The sequence below is a fragment of the Leuciscus leuciscus genome, assembly GCF_965113295.1.
Source record: "Leuciscus leuciscus genome assembly, chromosome: 1".
NCBI lineage: Eukaryota > Metazoa > Chordata > Actinopteri > Cypriniformes > Leuciscidae > Leuciscus > Leuciscus leuciscus.
In genome coordinates this window covers 45,602,295-45,621,868 of record NC_138725.1, presented here as the reverse complement: position 1 = coordinate 45,621,868, position 19,574 = coordinate 45,602,295, and the positions used below count along the sequence as shown (strand labels likewise).

General features: G+C 36.0%; 2 protein-coding genes across 2 annotated transcripts in view; one reads left to right on the top strand and one right to left on the bottom strand.

Annotated features, from left to right (window-relative positions):
• Positions 1-5,616, bottom strand: part of ttyh3a (tweety family member 3a) — a 69,337-nt gene extending 63,721 nt beyond the window's left edge. The window contains exon 1 of the mRNA XM_082189486.1: positions 4,678-5,616. Within this exon, the coding sequence (XP_082045612.1) occupies positions 4,678-4,803 (126 nt within the window). The 5' untranslated portion in view covers positions 4,804-5,616. The remainder of the gene's footprint in view (positions 1-4,677) is intronic.
• A 2,254-nt stretch (positions 5,617-7,870) lies between these two features.
• On the top strand, positions 7,871-19,447 carry snx8a (sorting nexin 8a). Its single transcript, XM_082189498.1, has 13 exons — positions 7,871-8,024; positions 9,523-9,650; positions 9,851-9,980; positions 10,943-11,133; positions 12,422-12,542; positions 12,866-13,002; positions 13,202-13,282; positions 13,371-13,531; positions 15,260-15,389; positions 15,468-15,536; positions 16,079-16,228; positions 17,593-17,742; positions 17,888-19,447. The coding sequence occupies exons 1-13, from the start codon at positions 8,003-8,005 to the stop codon at positions 17,975-17,977; spliced, it is 1,560 nt and encodes a 519-aa protein (XP_082045624.1). The 5' UTR covers positions 7,871-8,002; the 3' UTR covers positions 17,978-19,447.
• Positions 19,448-19,574: the final 127 nt, after the last annotated feature.

The window sequence follows — 19,574 nt, the reverse complement described above, 5'->3', positions numbered from 1 at the left end:
GATAATATTCTTTAGCTGATTTAGCTAAAAAAAAAAAAAAAAAAAAAAAGCAGCATTTAAATGATTAAATTGCTAACCGAAAAATGACTACTTGGTGCAGCAAAAGGGTACTTATCATAAATTATAAAAAATAAAACCTAGTGGCTAGGAGTCAGACCCTCCTCTCCATCCATGGCAGATGAGCTTCTAGACAGTTCACGTGTTGTCTGTAATGCTATATGCAATTGATGCCAATGGCATTTGACAGGAGGGGGATAGACCCCTTAGCACAACTGTAAAAACAGAGAATCTTTGCTTCATCTAAGTCTCTTGCTTAAGACTCCTGCCATGCTGTTTTAAGACACTCTTCCAATCCTGTTGGCTCTGTGAAACATTTTCAAACAGCTGACAGTCTATCCTGGGCTTTATGATCTAGAAGCACTGAATTTTCTGACTTTACCTCTGCTCTCCATCTTATCTGCTTTCTCGTGCGACTTAACATCTCAGTGACCAACTTTTTAGTAGAAAAAGCCAGAAGATAAGCAGGAACTGAGCATTATGTCGGCTGTCAGCTTGCAACTGCCGTGTCTAAATTAATCCACTCATTCCTTGATCTAGTTCCACTACACTTGTAGCTTTTAGTTGAAAGAGAAGTGATTCTTATCATAATGTGCACATATACACTGGCCCCGAGCCAGTGTCTAGAGACGTAAGTCACACTTATAAATTTCATTGCAATTCATTAAAAAACAAACAAATATAAAAGCAAATGGCATCTGTTAACTAAACAACTAACTAGTTTTTTTGCAATTACTTTTAATCAAACAGTGTCATGGTGATTTTTTTTTTTTGTGGATGCACAGTCAAAAACTATTTTGGCTATGACTAAATGACGTGTAGGTTAGCACATTATACATTTCCAATTATTTTAAAATAGGAAATATTTTTTAATATTTCACAATATTGCAGTTCTAACCTTATCTTTCATCAAATAAATGCAGCCTTGATTGAGCATTAGAAACTTTTTTCAAAAACACACAAAAAAAAAATCTTACCAACCCCAAACTTTTGAATATATGCAATGCATCCTGAAGTCAAAACTGTATTGACTATGCCTAAATTATTACTACAGTACCCAATCAGTCATTGCCACCCCACCAAATTATCACCTGTATGACTGCATAATAGGCTTGTCAAACATGGCAGTACTACCGGTGATAAAAAAACAAAACAAGTTGACGGTACCAGCATTTCTGCAGTACCAGTATTACTGAGTATCGCGTATATTCGGTACCCGCCGATAGATACTACTTTCAAACACTTTTGTTTGTGTTTGTTTGAGCATCACAGGTTTCTATTTACAGTGTGTACATGCATTTAGCCATGTAGGTAGCTAATCACAATCATATCTGTTGAGTGTGTGACTGTGAATGCAATGGCTATATAGAAACCATACAGAAACAAACTATCATGTGAAATGAGATACTAACACTTCCACTCTCAAGAGCCCACAGCTAGGCGTTTTCAGCTGGCTAAAAATGTTTTGGTGGACAAAACTTTCTGCTTTCTGTTTATTACCCATTCACAATTTGAATGCAAGTTATGTTTTTCATGCTGATAAGTACACTGCAAAGTTTATAGATTGACAACCATGTTTAAATGCTCGTTTGAATCGGAAACTGCGATGATTGGCAGTGATAACCAACGGACGAGACAAAACGAGACAAAAAATGTACGTATATAATTCAACAGTTTTTGCTCTTTTACCAAAATTGGAACAGAGAACCGCAAAATTGTTTGTTGTTGCACCTATAACAGGGTTATCCAAGGTGTACAGTCATTACACAATAGCTCTACACAATAGCTTTACACATTACACAATAGCTACTTGATGTCTTGTAAATGGTCCTCTTAATGGTTCACTGTGTTTTTTTAGACATCTCTTCACAAAATATGGTATTTGTTTGTTTTGTTTTTATATTTATATATATATATATATATTATGCAGTAGGGCTGTCACTATATCATGATTTTGTGCCTATAGTTCTGACAATATATGGTACCACCTGGCTTCTCAATTTCATTCAAATGTCTAAATTTGTCATCCAAAAGTTGCTCTCTGATGGCCAGGCACAATTATGGCTTTTTTACATTAGTATTCTATGTTACCAACTGGTTTAACCCAAAACTCCATAAAAGCGAACAACAGGGAAGGCCAAACTTGATTTAAGGAGCTTTGATTAAACAATGTCACCAGGCTGATGGCACTCCTGGCTTGTCTGTAGGCCATCTGTTGTCTCTATGATGAAACCCTACAGCCAAGAAGTTCAAAGGGTCCTCAGAAGCCTACCTTCTACCTTCAACAGCCACACCTGGGTGTGTTCAACATTAGAGACATGCAAGCATTACAATAACAATTATGAAGTCATCATAAAGATTGAATGATCGCTATTGCATTTTTATGGCACAAAGAAATGCACATCTGCATAATCTCTTTAAGAGATAAGCTACCCATTAACTCGAGCTAAAATTAACAGTTCGTTCTGGTCCTATAATGCGATAGACAAAGAAATGTTCCACATCAAAGTATCAGGGTTTCTTGGTGCGTTGAAGTCCTCCTGGGAAGTTCGTATTTACAAATTGGGAAGTTGCGACGTCGGTTGCGTTCAAATGAACTTTGGCCTAAGCAAGATGATGATGTACTTTTTAAAACAACAACTGGGGAAAACCAATTCTCTCACATTTCTATGGCCAATGGCACCATAATCGAAGACAACATATTATGCAATATCTGTTCATCAGAAAACTGTTTTAAAGATTTAAGTTTCACGTTAAGCGTTTTAAACTTGCATCCATATTCTTGGCTCACGTTTGCCTTTATATATAATAGATCGACAATAAGGTGTACATTGAGTTTGCTTTTAATATTAATGTCTTGGTACACCAAGCATTTCTTTATATAGGTTTTCTAAGAGGGAAAAAACGTTTAGTGTAAAAAAATAAAGTGGGTCAGGTATGATGCATTTTTTTGTAGGCAAAAACTCAGAAACGAGTTAGCATGTTAGTTAGCACTTCCGGTTCCATCGTCCCAGAGTCAGTGGTTTTCTTTTAATGTGATTTTGGTTAAATTACTTAAATAAGATCTGTGGTTAACACAAGCTCAAGATACTTTAATGTTTTATATTACAACATAAAATACATTACACCACTCATGATTTTTTGAGTGGTGTTACGGCTTGAAAAATGTGGTTGCTAACAAGTGGTTAAACTGGACAACAGAGGCTGTCGGGAACATTAAACATTAAACTCAGTCCGCTTTTACAGCCCCTTTATGCTTATAATTGTGCTCTTACAAACTATTCTAACTAAAACTTTCAGGGAAAATGTTTTTAGATAAAAACTTAAATAGTTGTCGGAAGCTTATTGATGGTGACGTTGAAGTCGTGGGACCGTAGTGCAGTTTGTTTATAGCCTACCTTTAGCTTTTTACTTCTGGCAACTGCATTTAGGCTTCAATATTTCATAAAAGTTGTCTTCATCTGTGAAAATGATCTTGATGGACAAAACGTAATGTTAAATATCATTAACTTTTGTTGATCACAGAGCTTATTTTTTTGCGCTAAACCAAAAGCCAATGGAAAAATCCTATTGGGTTTTTGTCAAGGGAAACAGTGTGATGCTAACTGCCGATTGGCCTACAAAGTGACGTCATACCTGCACCACTCTACTGTCTTTCTGCATGGATCACAGTGCCATTGTCTTGGTAGTAAATGAGTAGTAAAATGTAACAGAAATGTGGTTTTCCTTGGTCAGTCTTTTAGCACATTAAACCACGTTAAGCATTTTTCAAATTATATTTTTTAGGGTTTCCCCTTAACAACTATATTTTTGACACCAGTTATCTCACTACTGTGCTGGAAAGTGCAAAATGGAAAACTACGTTGTGCCGAATTTCGATTCCCATTGTCATTGAAACCCACCCCCACATTTAAACAATTCAATTAAAAATTGCTTTATTGGCATGACCGTAAATATTACAATATTGCCAAAGCTTGGGATTTGTATTCTTAATTTGTTCTACTTCAGTAATGGCTGTAAAGGTCTTTATTAAGTTTTGTGAATTTATGTAGAGGTCTCTTATTGATTTGAATTTGTGACAGTGAAGGAGGAAGTGCATCTCGGTCTCAATCTCTCCTGTCCTACAGTGAGCACATCTTTTCTCTTTTGTTAACCAGCTCTTTCTGTGTCTGCATGTCTCAGTGGCTAGGAACAAAATATAGGAACTAACTAGCCAATTTATGTCTCAAACTAATGAATTAATTCACAGGTAAAATCTGAATTATGTTGAATATCAGCAACACTTACTGTTATCTGCCTTTTCAACACACATCATGTCATATTACACAACAGCATTTCATCTGCACAAGTCGCAGTATCAAACACAGTGTAAAAATAGTTGCTGTCTTAAATTAAGTACAATCAACTTGGATGTTTAAGTCATTTCAACTGAAATTACATTAGACTGACAAAAAATGAGTTGAGTCTTGCATAACTTATAAATAAAAGTTGAAAATTGCTTAAATTTTGATGAATTAAAGCAATGTAAAAACATATGTTGTTTCACTATTAAAAAGTTATTGATCATATCATTTTTTCTTTCTTTCACAGTGCAGTAGCAGGGTTAATGCATGGACTTACCTGCTGGTATGATGAGTCCTCTGGGCGAAAATCACTGCTGGTTTGTTCAAATTGCAGATTAAAGTGAGGCAGTCTGTGCATCAAGTTAACCCACCACGGAGGAGAGTAATTCACAACGGCAGCCATAATCTTAATGGCAATAACACTCCGAGCCCAGAGAAACTAAAGCAGGAAGTTTAAAACTTCTGTCGGGGTTTAAACAATGTCATTAGATTACAAAGTGACACATAAATCTGCCCTTCCCCGGAAAATGCACGTCTATCGTCCTTCACCCATAGTGATATGGAGCTAAATGCGATTAGTTGTTTAAACCGCCTGGAGAGAAACAAAAAGCTGGTTGTAAAGTAAAACGAGGGGTTTAAACAACACGCAACGACAAAGAGCTAATTATTTAGAGAATCTTCTCTGCTTAGAAGCGTTCAGCTGTATAAAACAGGACTTGAGCTTCCCTTTCCCTACCGGCTGACTGTGTAAACACAAGGGAAGCGTGTATTACAAGATCTTACTTCCCCTTTCAAAACTGCCTTTTGTCTGGATACATTAAAACTAACGTTACACGCATGCACACCAACCCTGAGATATGCATTAATTTAGAGCAGAACCCTTCCTAGATCCAAGACTCGGTCCTCAGGTTGCTCGCAATGCCAGCCAGTTACGAGATGTATCTCCCTTGCTTTGGTCGAGATTAATGCCAAGCGTTTGTCTGCGGCTCCGTCATTCCCACGGTGAAACTCCTCCGTCCTTTTGTCCTTATTAGTCATAAATGACCGGGGAAGGTGTTTATGAAGTCAAAATGTCCGTGTGTGGGTTAGCAGACGCCACGCGACTCCTCCCTGCCGACAAAACTCGGTGAGATGATCTCTAATCACCAGCGTGAGTGTGTGAAGAACAGCCAAGCAACCCAGATAGTATATGCCCAGATTGCCTACCGAAACAAACTCACACCGAGATAGTGGAGGTTTATCACGGTATGAGGCAACTGTTGAGAACAGGGACATCTAGTGGTCAGACACAATAATACACACGAGGCTTACTTGGAGAAACCACCTATTAGGATCGCACCTCTCATGTTGTATTAAACTAGGAATATTCCCTTTTTATGAATATTTAAAATAAAAAAATAAAATAAAAAAATCCTTAGGAAGAGGAGGATGGTCATTCTTGTGGAAATACATATCAAATGTATTTTGTTTATAAAATGAAATGTATAAAATAAAATAAAATTGTATAATAAAATTGAAAATAAAAATTAAATCAAACGAAATGTTTACGTAATGTTTTGCGTAGTAGCCAATACGTAGTAGGTGACAAATAAATGTTAAAACATTGCATTCACAGCCTCAGAAAACACTGATACATTGATGTGCTTAAAAATTCCCCTTAAAGGGAAAGCTCACTCATTAACTCACTACCCTCAAGTTGTTCCAAACCTGAATGCGTTTATTTCTTCTGTTGAACACAAAATAAGATATTTTTGAAGATATTTGTATATCTTATTTTGTGTTCAACAGAGAAACTCAAACAGGTTTGGAACAACTTGAGGGTGAGTAAATGATGACGTTTTCATTTTTGGGTGAACTGTCCCTTTAACTGTCCTCTCACAGGAAGAAACCATAAAAATAACCTTTGACCAAAAGTTTAAGGAATTAAAACCTAAGCAAAATTTGTTCATGGCAGTATAAATGAATATCTGGATTCTGTCTCTTTCGCAGACAACCAAAACAATTTCTCAAAACAAGCCTAAACGAAACCTAAAATTGTGTGATGGTTCATGCTGTTATACTGAATAGAATATGCAATTTATCCAAGAATAAATAATAGGCCTACATCTCTGAACATAAGGATATATGCCAGGATGGAAAAATGTCAATATGTCAATGTACAATGTCATCAAAGTATTATTCAGTCGGCCCTTGAAATAGTGTGAAAGTCTGTCTGAATATACTTTTTAAGGACTCTATCACTACTAATGAGCAAAAATAAATAAATAAAATAAAATAATGCTTCAAAGTTGTATCTTAAAAATATATAAATGAAAGTGATTTTAGAAACACCAAACTTATAGAACATACAGATTTAAGGAGTAAAAAGATCCATTTATCTTAAATCTGACAGGAAAAGACTGTCTTACAAATACAGCTGATGCAGTGAAATTATTAACCTTTACTTTGTGAATCAACAATTGCATCATTTCAGTGCCATAACCACAAACTGGTAACTGTCTAACTAAATCTGGTAATAATCAACAATGCATACTAGTTAACTTGTGCTGTAGCAGTTGGCAACTTTAAAATACTGCCTTGGTTGAGTCTAAATAATTGTGCCTTTTCACTTTCACTTGTGGCACTGGGATCAAAATGATATTTGCATAAACTAAGATCTGCAAGTCATTTTGAGCTTAGGCATTTAAGCTTCACAGAGCAAGTATACTTACATGATGATAATTAGTCAACAGTATGCTATACTGGAAATGTTAATGCAATGTTAATACAGATAAAACATAGGCTATTTATGTTTCAAGGAAGGATTCATCAAGAGTTAGACTCCAAATATTTTTTTTGCTTGTAATGTGACCTCAGCTTTCCTCAAACATTTTTTTGTCATGTATTCACTGAAAAAAAAAAAGAAGAAGAAGAAGAAGAAAATTCCAATATTTTGGTTGCATTTGAATTAGTCTTAAAAGAACATTCTCAGTCATTTATGACAAATCAGTTCATCATGACTATTTTCAGTTCCTTAAAGTTAAGTTGGATTTAGTTTAGGATGTGTTGTTTTGTCTTCAACAGAAAAATATTTTTGACTGAAAGAGGAACAATGAACTTGGAAAGAGATTAGAGGTTTCATGCTCCTTGTTTGTGGATTTTTCTTCTTCAGAAATCTCTGTATTAGTGGGCAAAAAATGATAATAAGCAAGTTGCAGCAGCAGGCGGGCAACACTTTTTATAAAAAAAAGATAATACTTTTTATTATAATGGTAAATACAATGTTACAATATGACATATTGTGAGTCTAATATGGATGTTTTGTTTAAGAATACTGAAGGGTTTTTTTTTTTTTTTTTTTTTTGCTTTCTCACTTCCCATGGGTGAATTACATATTCTAACCACACAAAACCAGTCAGTAGTGTCATATAAAGATGTGTTTGTCCTCAAAGAGCCTGTCGAACCTGATGAGTCTCTAGCTCCACCCACCCATGTCTGTCACACATAGCCTTTACTGTACCATGTGTTTCCACATCACTACAACTTTAAGGAGAAGGACATTCCTACTCTTTTCTGCAGGAAATCACATGGAGGTGCTATCGCTCTCACATGACATCTAAACTATGGCAGGGGACATCAATGAAGGTAGGGAATAGAAATTACGGTCATTTAAGCTAAATATCGCACAGTTTTAAATAATGTTTTGCTGTCTGTTTTATGTAGCGTATGTATTTGAACCTTTGTACTACTTTGCTGTTTTATATATGTATTTGAACGGTTATCTGCGAATTAGTTTTCTTGATTTCGCTGATGATGTTTTAAAAATTCGCGACTAAAAACGTGAGTCTCTTTAACGCGAGTTAGCTATGCGTTTTACTTTGTTGTCTTGTTACGTAAATGTTTATTTTTTATTTGTTTCTCCAGTTTCTCCTGTTTACTGACTTGTTCATCGAAGTTGTCCAGATTGACAACTCAAAGTTTAAACTGATATGTTTTTATAATGCTATAGCTATGGCCTTTTCTTTTTTTTGTTTCTTTTTTTTTTGTATGACAACATTGTATCGATTTATTCACGAGTTGGCACAGCAGAATGTTTGATTGCAATGATTATGCATGCAGTGAATATCCATTCCTATAGGCTGAATGTTGCCATAGAGACTGTCAGTGCTGCCGCGAGAATCTGCTTTTAAGCCAATCAAATCATTTTCTCTGCGAAGCCCAATTTAAATTTCGAATGGGAACTCAATTTACCCCTTGAAATGTATTTTATTAAATGTTAAAAAGCCCCCTAAAACGGTTTCTGTTAAATTAAATTAATATGTTTGTTTGTGATACCCTTTAATTTTCGTTGTTTTTATTTTTATTTCGTTTCTGTTGTACACACTACTATTGCAAATGCACTGAGAACTTACTGAACTAAAAAAAAAGACAAAAAAAAGACATTCTGTAAAAATACGAATGTATTGCGCAACTACAATGTCCTGTCAGTGTTTTAGCAATAAGCTTTTTTGGATAAAAAACCCCCCAACTGTGTTCTCTTGTTGAAATGAAATTGACCATAGTTGTTTATTCCTAGTCATAATTCTTCTGTCAATTTGTTATTTCAACACAGAGCTCTTAAAGGGATAGTTCACCCAAAATAAAAATCTGTGTCGTCAATTTAATGTTTAAATGTCATCAATGACTCACTCACGTGTCATTCTAAACCCATAGACTGTCGTTAATCTTCTATATTTGGATATTTTTAATGAAATCTGAGAGATTTCTGTCCCTCCATTCACCCAAAGCTCTGACAGTTTAAGCATGCTTGAGCTGCCGTTTACCATATTTGTTTGCTGATCAATGTTTACATGTGAATAAAGCTTTAATTAAATCCGTTCATCATTTAAAACGAGCTCATGTCTCTAAACCGCTCCATTAATATGGATTTCTATTACTCTTTATGAAAGTTTTGAACCCTCTGAGTTTTGAGTGAGACTTCCAATGGAGGGACAGAAATCTTAATTTATAAGATAGATACAAATATCTTCATTTGTGTTTCAAGTATTAAAGAAAGTCTCATGGTGCTGCTGAGTAACTGATGACAGTGTTTTCATTTTTGGATGAACTACTATTCCTTTAACACACAGTCCTTTGAATCTAGGATCCGTCCCTTCATACTACCGTGAAGTGCATCAAGCCATCTGCTCCAGAACTGATGAACGAGTGCCTATCAGTGTATTCCTGAGAGTTCTCAGCAGAACATCTCTTTCCATCACTGTTCAAAACCAGGTGAGGCTTACACCAGGATTACGTCTTATTATTGGTTTGGAAGACCGTAGCTGACAGTTAGCTAAATTACATCCCACAGGCTTTTTTTCAGTGACCTTATTTACAGCTGGATAAGGATACACATCATGATTTTGTTGGGTTATCTTGTGGAACCATGACTTATTCTGCATAGACTGAAAGATATCTCATTTACATTTTAGATAACCGAACATGTAAACAATAGTGATGGATTCCTAAGTAAAGTCTCGCTGTATAAAGGCTTGGCTCTCATTGCCCTTGCTCAACAAGGAAAACCACCAAGTCCCAAACTGCTGGAGAATTTCATACAAGGTAAGCAAAAGCAGATCAATTCCTCAGCTGACTGTAGTAAATGTGTAGCTTAATCAGATGTCATTTTAAAGTCAGTAACCCCAGTTAGTCTCCATAAAAACTGTCTTGTGTTCAACATATCACGTGATATTGTATTGCCTCTCACATGCTATCCCAACTGAATTACATCCAAGCTGCATTTCACTGTCACCATCTGTGTGCAGTGATTTGCGCAAGAGCAAAGCTTAATAAGTGGAGGTTTTATATTACTGCTTTCAACATTTCAGCACTTTTCACTGTTCTCATGGGCACCTTTACAGCATGTGTGTATGATTTACATTCCTCGGGTCTATGGTTATGTTGGGTTGGTTGTTCGATGGCTTATTTTAATGATTTTTCATCAGCTCTGAAGGGTTAAACTTTCTATTCAATACAGGCCTCTTGTGTTATTTCAGGTGTTGCCAGTATGACAGTTGACTGTGCACTTTAATAGTGAGGTTTCCTGTTCTCTCCTCTAAGCAAAACCGAGTTTCCCGTCCATTGCATGCCAGCTGCTTATCTCTCTATGGAATGGCCAAGAAGGATATTTTGTTGTTTTTGCATTTTACCAAACAAAAGCAAAGATCCTGGTTTGAATCTGCTGAGACAACTTTTTGTTATGCAGAGTCACGTTGTTTTTTCCCCTTTACCAGATTTTCTTTTCTAAATGTGGCACACAAACCACAGAAATCCACCGGAAAAAATATGGTGTGCCACATAGCTCAACATTGTTCATTGTTTTTCTCTCATTCCTTCTCGTTACTTTTGAGATTTCCTTCATGCTGTGTTATTAATGTGCTGTCATAAGACTGTCGCGAAACAGATATGAGATATGAGATTAAGTATGAGACTGTGATCACCCACATGTTACTAATGTTTAGTAAGTCACATGTGGCTGTCACACCACGCTGAATACATTGTGTTATATGTCATGTTTTTTTAAGAGTTCCCAAAGCCTCAGCTTGGAGAGCCGAAGGAGCTTCAGAGTCTAAAGATGCAGTCGGTTCAGGAGAGTCCTCTGATCTTGTCCGGGACTCTGGCAGAGCTCTTGAAGAAGGACACCGTCAAAGTTGACCTCATTCCTGAGAAGAAGGGACTGTTTCTTAAACATGTGGAGTATCAGGTCACCAGTGAGGTGAGTGAGTTTAGATTACAAGTGATTTTGAGCATTACAAGTTTACAATTTTCTGTCATTAATCAGACAAAATCGATTGGTCCAAGTCTACACCCTAACAATGACTCAACTAATGGTTTAGGCCCTAAACCATTAGTTGAGTCATTGTTGCAGTGTCACTGTCATGCTAGCCATGATGCACAAACAAACAAAAATCTGACTAAAATGTTGGGGAAATGAGCCTAACATTTTCTTCTCTCCATATTAAGCTGAAAAAAACGTCTCACTTCAGCATTAGCATTCGTGTTGGGTGATGCCATCACACTTGGACACCCTAAAATAAATGTGTAAACAGAGACCACTGAGTCTTTGGGATCACACTCTTAAAAATAAAGATTTCAAAAGGGGTTTTTTGCTGAAGAAATATTTTTAGTTCCCCAAAGAACCTTTCAGTGAACAGTTCTTAAAGGGATAGTTCTCCCAAAAACGAAAATCCTGTCATTAATTACTCGCCCTCATTTCGTTCCAAACCTGTAATACTTTTGTTCATCTTCGGAACACAAATGAAGATCTTTTTAATACAATCGGAAAGCTTTCTGTCCTCCATTGACAGCTACACAACTACCACTTTGATGCTTCAAAAAGTTCATAAAAAGATCGTAAAACTAATCCATATGAATTTAGCGTTTTATTCCCAATTTTAATGACAGATTTTTCATTTTTGGGTGAAATATCCCTTTAAAAGAACCATGCATTAATAATCTAAAGAACCTTTTTCTACTATAAAGAACCTTTTGTGGAATGGAAAGGTTCCATTGATGTTCTAAATGGTTCCATCAATGCCAATAAAGAACCTTTATTCTCAAGAGTGGAGTATCTTAAAGGGTTCATATAATGAAGGATCAATTTCCTTGATCATTTGAGATAAAATAGCTTGATGAGCAAGTCAACATATCCTCTCCAGTCTAAAAAGGAATGTGGCGAACCAGTGGTGCATTTCAGCGCAGACTGATTTGTGATCCTGTCACAGTAATCCAGACTTTGCAAAGGGGCTGTTATTGAAAAATGAGGAAATTAAAATCTATATTTGACACAAAAGAAAAGCCGTTTCAGAGAAAATGATTTCTGGTGCAAAATATAGTATCATATAAGGACCTCAGCAGGAGAAATACAATTAAACAATATTTATTTATTTTTCAATATAATAAAAGTATGTCATTTTTAAGCATGCTGCTGAGTCATTGCAACAGTTACAGTTGTATTATTTATATGTATCGCTGACAGTTCATGTGCCATGTGCCCTTTCCAGCGTTTTACAGTATCGGTCTATCGGCGATACAGCGATTTTGACGTCTTCCATGAGCTCCTGCTTCAGAGATATGCTTACAGAGCCGTGCCGGCGCTTCCTCCCAAAAGGGCGCTGAAAGGAGGTAGGCCGTTGTTTTATTCACTGTAAAATACCAGCCTGTGAAGGGTTTGTGATCAAACCTTTAGATTGTAGTCTTGTTCACCTCTCACTTAGGCTGTGCTGTGACATTCAGTGCTTTCTGGGAATCCACCAGACAAACAATCGCGGCTCTGCCAAGGTTAAAAAAAGTAAACTTGTTCTGATTTTCTGCAGACTTCAGCAAGTTGTACTTCCATAGTAACTGAGTACCAGAAAGCTCCTTGCTGTGTTGTATTAATGGAAGGACTATGTTTTGTTGTTTCTGGAAAAGTTTAATCTTTTCTCTGTTCTTTGGCCCCGCTGCAGTCCTGACCTCCATGTCAGAGCGAGAGTTCATTGAAGGGCGGAGACGAGCCCTGGGAAGGTTCCTAAATCTTGTGGCACGACACCCTGTCTTTTCCGAAGATGAGCTTGTGAAAACATTCCTCACCTTCAGTGGCTCGGTATGGACTTTTTCGCCAAACCTGAACACTAACTTAATTCAAAGTTCTAGATAAACAGGATTGAATTTTATGATATATTATAGTGCAAGAAAAATAAATTAGATATGGCAATTTTGGGTTGAGAAAATATATGTATATTTTTTTAATGTTTTTCATAGATGTTCATCAGGTTGTAACTTCCCTTATTTATGTCCCACAGGATGTCCAACCTAAGCTTAGAGATGCTTGCAAAAAATTGGGGGATGAGTTCATGACCTGTAAATATGCAACACAGGCCAAGGTTTGATTCAGCTTTATTTTACTCGTATGTTAAATATTTGTTAAATATTTATTGATCAATATTGCCTGTATTGTGAATTCTCCTCCAGGATTACCTCCCAGCAGATATCCAAAGTCAGTTTTCGTCCAGCAGGGAGCTCATCAGAAATATCCATAACAGTTTTCAGAAGTTACGAGACCGGGCAGAGAGGATGGCCGAGCGCTCAAAGGAGAACGCCACAGATCTGCTGATGTTTGGGAAGGAGCTCAGGTACCAACTCATCCTGAGGGTTGTGCCTAAATCTTTGCAGTGCCTCTTAGACCAATGGTTGGCAAAAACAGCACCAAAACATTATAAAGTTTGAGCTGCAGATCATTTCATTAGTTTAATCTTACAGTTTAATTTACTGTGAAGGGTTTTGCAAAAATTCTCTAGGTGTATCATACGCAGCATGGAACAGATGAGGCGAGGATTATACGCAAACAGTATTTATTCAACAAACACAAAAAACAGGAAAAAACTAAATCCAAATGGGAAAACAGGAGACGCAACAGCTCTACAACAGAGATGTAAAGACAATGACTGACAACAAAAGACTCAAACACAGGACTTATATATACAAACAAGAGGATAACAAGGCACAGGTGAAACTGATTAAACGCTATGGTGACTAAAAAGGGTTACTAAGGAAACAAAAAGCTGTGTCCGAAATCGCCCCCTATACCCTCATTCACTATTCCCTACATTAGTCCATTAATATAGTCCAGTTGAAGGAGTGAATTCAGACACTGAGCTGCCGCTTTTGCATAGTTTGTGCTTCCCGTTTAATAATCATTTGACAGGTAGCAAACTGGAAGCTCCAGTAGAAAGGAAAATATTAATCTTGAACTCTGTCATGGAAAATATGTATAAACCTTATTTAAACAATTTCATAATCAATTTAAAAACCAATTTATACGATATTATGCTGTACCCACATTGGACAAGCGTTTTGGAAAATAGATGTATGGATGATTAACATGCGGGTGCCATCTTCTGGTCAGACGCGGGAATTCATTCGTCGTGTGACTCACAGTGCATTATGGGTACTCTCTAGCCGTTGAACATACATTGGTTGTACACTCGTTATTGCGGTGCATTATGGGATTGAATGAGTGCACTCGATAACGTCCACTATGGTTTCGGACTTCACTACAAATAGCTGTCCCTTTATGTAATGCACTATTTAAGGGTATAAGGGGTGATTTCGGACTCAGCCGAAGGCAGACAGGAACTAAACACTGGAAAAGAAACCAGAAACATCAAGGCAACAGAACTCCATAATAAGGGTCCTATAACACAAAACACAGTGGAAATCATGACAGGGTCAACTTTTTTTTAAGGGCTGTGCTGCCATTCTGGATTGCAGGAAAATAAAGTTTAACACTTATTTCTCCAATAAAAACAAAACAATCTAGTCATATTTGCTTATGGTTACCTGAATCATCGAAGGTCAGCAGCAAGTACATTGGTCAATAAAGTGAGATTAAATGCATACAAATATTTGTTCTATTTAACATATTTAATTATTGGAGGTTTGCATAGTATTCGGATTTTGCATTTCACTGATTTAATTAATTTTGAAGAATACTGAATCTTTTTTGGTGCGAATGAGATTAGTAAATGTACTAAATGTCCTTCGGATGTGACGTAAAACCGAGGTCCTGACTCTCTGTGGTCATTAAAAATCCCATGGCACTTCTCGTAAAGAGTCCCTCCCTACATTGATACAAGTCTACTAATCACCCTGCAGTGTTTTTTTTTTGTTTTTGTTTTTTAAATGAAATTGACTATTTGACTGTACATCTCTTACACACAATAGTACATGTAACATTAACTGTTTGAATAGTTAGAAAATACTGGAATATTTATTATTGCAGTGGTTTGAGAGAGCTTGATTGCCAGATGTTTGTGACTATTGGCTGTATAGATTTAAGCTTTGGTCTCTCTCCACTCCAGTTGTTTGGGATCAGATGAGTCACCTGTGCCTGTCCTGGCGTCCTGCAAGAGTCCCTGGGCTGCTCTTAGACACTCTGTCAAAGGGCTCTCTGTTGAGTTCTCACTTCTGTCTGAAAGAGCTGCCCAACAGGTACTGTGCCACCCACACATACCACGTGAATTGGTGGCATGCTGCTACAGAGGAATTTAATTTGTTTGCTTAATACAGGGCAGAAGAGAGGAGGATGATGTGGTGGAAAAACTAAATCTGTTTTTGGACTTGCTGCAGTCGTACAGGGTGAGTACCGATGCATTTAAAATTTTTGTCTCAGCTGAGAAGTTTTTCTTTCTTTTTTTGTCCATTTTTAGGAAATAAACTGAAATATGATTTTTTTTACACACTACTGGTTAAAAGTTAGGAATAATTAAGATTTCTTTAAATGTTTTTGAAAGAAGCCTCTTATGTTCACAAACTCATTCATTAATTTGATTAAAAAAATACAGTAAAAACGTAAATACTGTGAAATATTACAAATATTATTTTAATGTTTCACCTTTATTTATTTCTGCATCATTACCCCAGTCTTCATTGTCACATGATCCTTGAGAATCATTCTAATATTCTGATTTGCTGCTCAAGAAACATTTCTTATTATTATCAATGTTGTGCTGCTTAATATTTCTGTGGAAACTGTGATTTACTACTACTATTCAAAAGTCTGGGGTAAGTATCTTTTGATTCAGCAAGGATGCATTACATTTTTCAAAAGTGACAGTAAAGACATTTATAATGTTACACAAATTCTGTTTCAAATAAAAAATATGTTTGTTCTCATACAGGACTTGTGTGAACGGCACGAGAAAGGGGTCTTGCACGAACATCAGCGAGCGCTACAGAAGTACAGTGTCATGAAGAGACAAATGCTGAGCGCCACTGTGCAGCCTAAAGAACAGGTTTCTGTTGAGCAGCTGGAGTCCCGCATCGTCCAGGTCAGCCCTCACACACTCAGACATACACACACACAATACAAAGAGCTATAGCAGCTTGTGAGGTAGAATCAGCAGAAGGGAAATGTGGGGACCAGTAGCTTCAGGGGAGCTGATGCATCTCTTTAATTTAGTAGGTGAAATTGATCTGAAGGACTTGAAACTAAAGCCCCAGAGCAAAATTTGTGTCCTCAAAATCCCTTTAGGGATGCCGCAGGAATATGAACTGGGATCTCTGCCATGCCACTTTAGAGAGATAGCAGGAGGCCTCTTTTTCATCTTGGGTTTAGACCAGGGGTTTGTGAAAGATTTGAGTTATATATATATATATATATATATATATATATATATATATATATATATATATATATATATATATATATATATATATATATATATATATATATATATAACTCAAATCTTTATATATATTAGATAAAGATTTGAGAATATGTATAAAAATAATATGTTAGAAGATGTTTTTTAGTAATGTCACAGTTAAAATGTTAGCTTAAGATGTTCAATTTTTAATTTATTTATTAATAATTGAATTCAACATGGACACATTAAATTGATTAAAAGTGACAGTAAAGACAATAATGTTATACGAGATTTCTATTTCAAATAAATGCTGTTCTTTTGAACATTCTATTCATCAAAGCATCCTAAAAAAGGTATCACAGTTTCCACAAAAATATTAAGCATCTGATTTCAACACTGAGAATAATAATAGCATGTTTTTGTTTTTTTGTTTTTGCAAGTCATCATATTAGAATGATTTCTGAAGGATCGTGTGACAATGAATACTAGGGTGATGACTGCTAAAATACATAAAGGAAATAAATTACATTTTAAAATATATTAAAATAGAAAATACTGTAGTTATTTGATGTAAAATTTAACAAAAAACAAACAAACAAAAAAACCCACTATTCTAATGTAATTTCATTGCATCAAGAGCACTCAAAATATTGTAAAAGCAACCAAGTAATTCCAAGCAAGTTTATAATCTATAATTTTACTGGCCAGATTTTTTATTCGACCAATTTAAATAAATAAATGTATCAATTGAATTTTGTTAGAAAAATAACTTTTATAAAGGCTTGTTCTCTTTTTATGATAAAAGCCCGGCCTGCTGGAGGAAGATAGAAAGTATATCACATGATGCAATGCCAAGTCATGTGAGGCACACACTGTATCTGTTTAACCTTCAAATAACATGTCATGATCCAGTGGGTTTTAACTGCTGGATGGCTCATTGTGAGCAAGTAGCAGAAATTGGTCACTACAGGGAAGATGATGATGATAGTTAGGGTGGGATGATGTGACCACACCGTGACCTCACTCTGATCTCTGACTCACGGCAGCAAGAAAACGCCATTCAGGTCATGGAGCTGCGCAACTACTTCTCCCTGTTCTGCCTGCACCAGGAGAGCCAGCTCATATTCACATACCTGCCCATCACGTCTCTCATCCTGGGAGCATTTGTAGACTCACAGGTGCTGGGACATAAAGATGTAAGCTTATCCTTTATGTAGTATCAACAGTATGTGTGTTAAGAGTTATTCTTTTCAGTAAGTGCCCAAGCTGCTTTCTTTATTACTTAGATGTTAACAAAACCTTGTCATATTTGTTGATGTGTCTTATTTTGCTCTGATCTAGATGGGTGAGGTGTGGCAAGATCTTCATTCCAAGCTTACAAGTCTTTTTGGGGACGGTAATGGACGGTCTCCGCCTCTCAGCCCAAAATAGCCTCCCTTCTGTGCCTTCAGAATCTCAAGAAGACAATGAACTCTAGCCTGGTTTGAATTGCAGGATCTCTACTGGAGTTACAGATAGTCAATATTATATAAAAGCACCTTGCAAAGAATTATGGGAAACTGCGTCTATTCACGCAGCAGATCTTAAAGTCTTACTGAGGTGAAGAAGGCCCTCGATTTCCTGCAGTTTGAGCAAATGGGACGGCTAAAATAAATGGCTATGCTGTTGAGAATCATTTTAGGAAGACACTGTATTACTGTTTTTACATGTAGCCTATGCAAAGATGATGTTGCTGTTTAGAAATGTAAGCTAATCTGAAAGATAATTTTTACATTGTACAAAACAGTGTAACACATGAAAAATGACCTTTTCTAGATGCTATCTTAGGTGCAATAAGAAATGAGCTGAGAAGCTAATAGCCAGAGAGCTAGAGGTTGCCGTGTTCAGTTGAATATACATATCAAACACAGAAAATATGCAGAGATTATGCTATTAGGTGCAAAGGCACTATATTATTATTTGTTTGTGGTTTCAGCTGCCAGTCTGATATCTGTTGTGTATTTTGTGATCTGCACTCCATGTGCTTCCGGCTTTGTTTTTTTACATTTCATCATTTTGAAGGAATAGCTATAGGCTATACACTACCATTCAAAAGAGGTTAGTATTTTATTCATTTAATTTAGGCCTATTTCTTAATTATTCAGCAAGGATGCATTAAATTGATCAAAAGTGACTGTAATGACAAGAGCAAAGACATTTAGGATTTCTGTAATCAAAGAATCCTGAAATAAGTGCATCATGCATTAAACAACACAATTGTTTTCAACGCTGATAAAAACTCAGAATCGCCATCACAGGAATAAATTACCTTTTATAATAAAATAAAATAAAATAAAAATGTTATTTTAAATGGTTTTACTGTAATGCAGCCTTGGTGAGCATAAGTGACTTTCAAAAACCTTACCAGATATTCTTACTTGAACGGTAGTGTAGGCTATAAGTGAAACACACTTATAATTAATCTTTAAAATGTGAAATGTATTTCTATTACTCTATATTCTATTACACTAAACTCTTTTCTATATTTTCTGTAACTAAGTCTGCCTGGATCGAGAGGGTCTTAAAATGAAGCAATATAACTACAATTAGCATGGAATTGTTAGCCGCTAGCTGCTCTATAGCATATACACCAGACCTGTTTTCAGTCATTTGATAAATCACAAAGGTCTGAAATTCTCAGACTGCTTGTAAGCTATTACGTGAACTTTACTTTGAAATATGTCTGCCAGTTTTTGATGTTGTATAGATTGACAAATTGCTGTTGTTGATAACGCATGTATCATGCGTATTTTGTCTTAATTGTTTAACATTCTAGTAAACCCATTTGCAGAGCTTATTATTATCAGTTGTTCATGTTTGATGGTTCGGTTAAGGAAAGCAATAAAGGAATGGAAACCTTCATTTGTACTCTTATGTATATTCAATTCTGCCATCTGCTGGCACAGAGAGTAAATGCAAGTTTGAGAAGTTTGTTCAAAAGTGTCAGTAACATTCATAATGTATAAAAAATATTTTGATTTCAACTTTT

Coding starts and splice junctions, on each gene's coding strand:
- snx8a (XM_082189498.1), top strand. CDS start 8,003: ATGGCAGGGGACATCAATGAAG. Junction 9,651..9,850: donor CCATCACTGTTCAAAACCAG/GTGAGGCTTACA, acceptor TTTACATTTTAG/ATAACCGAACATGTAAACAA. Junction 16,229..17,592: donor TGGAGTCCCGCATCGTCCAG/GTCAGCCCTCAC, acceptor GACTCACGGCAG/CAAGAAAACGCCATTCAGGT.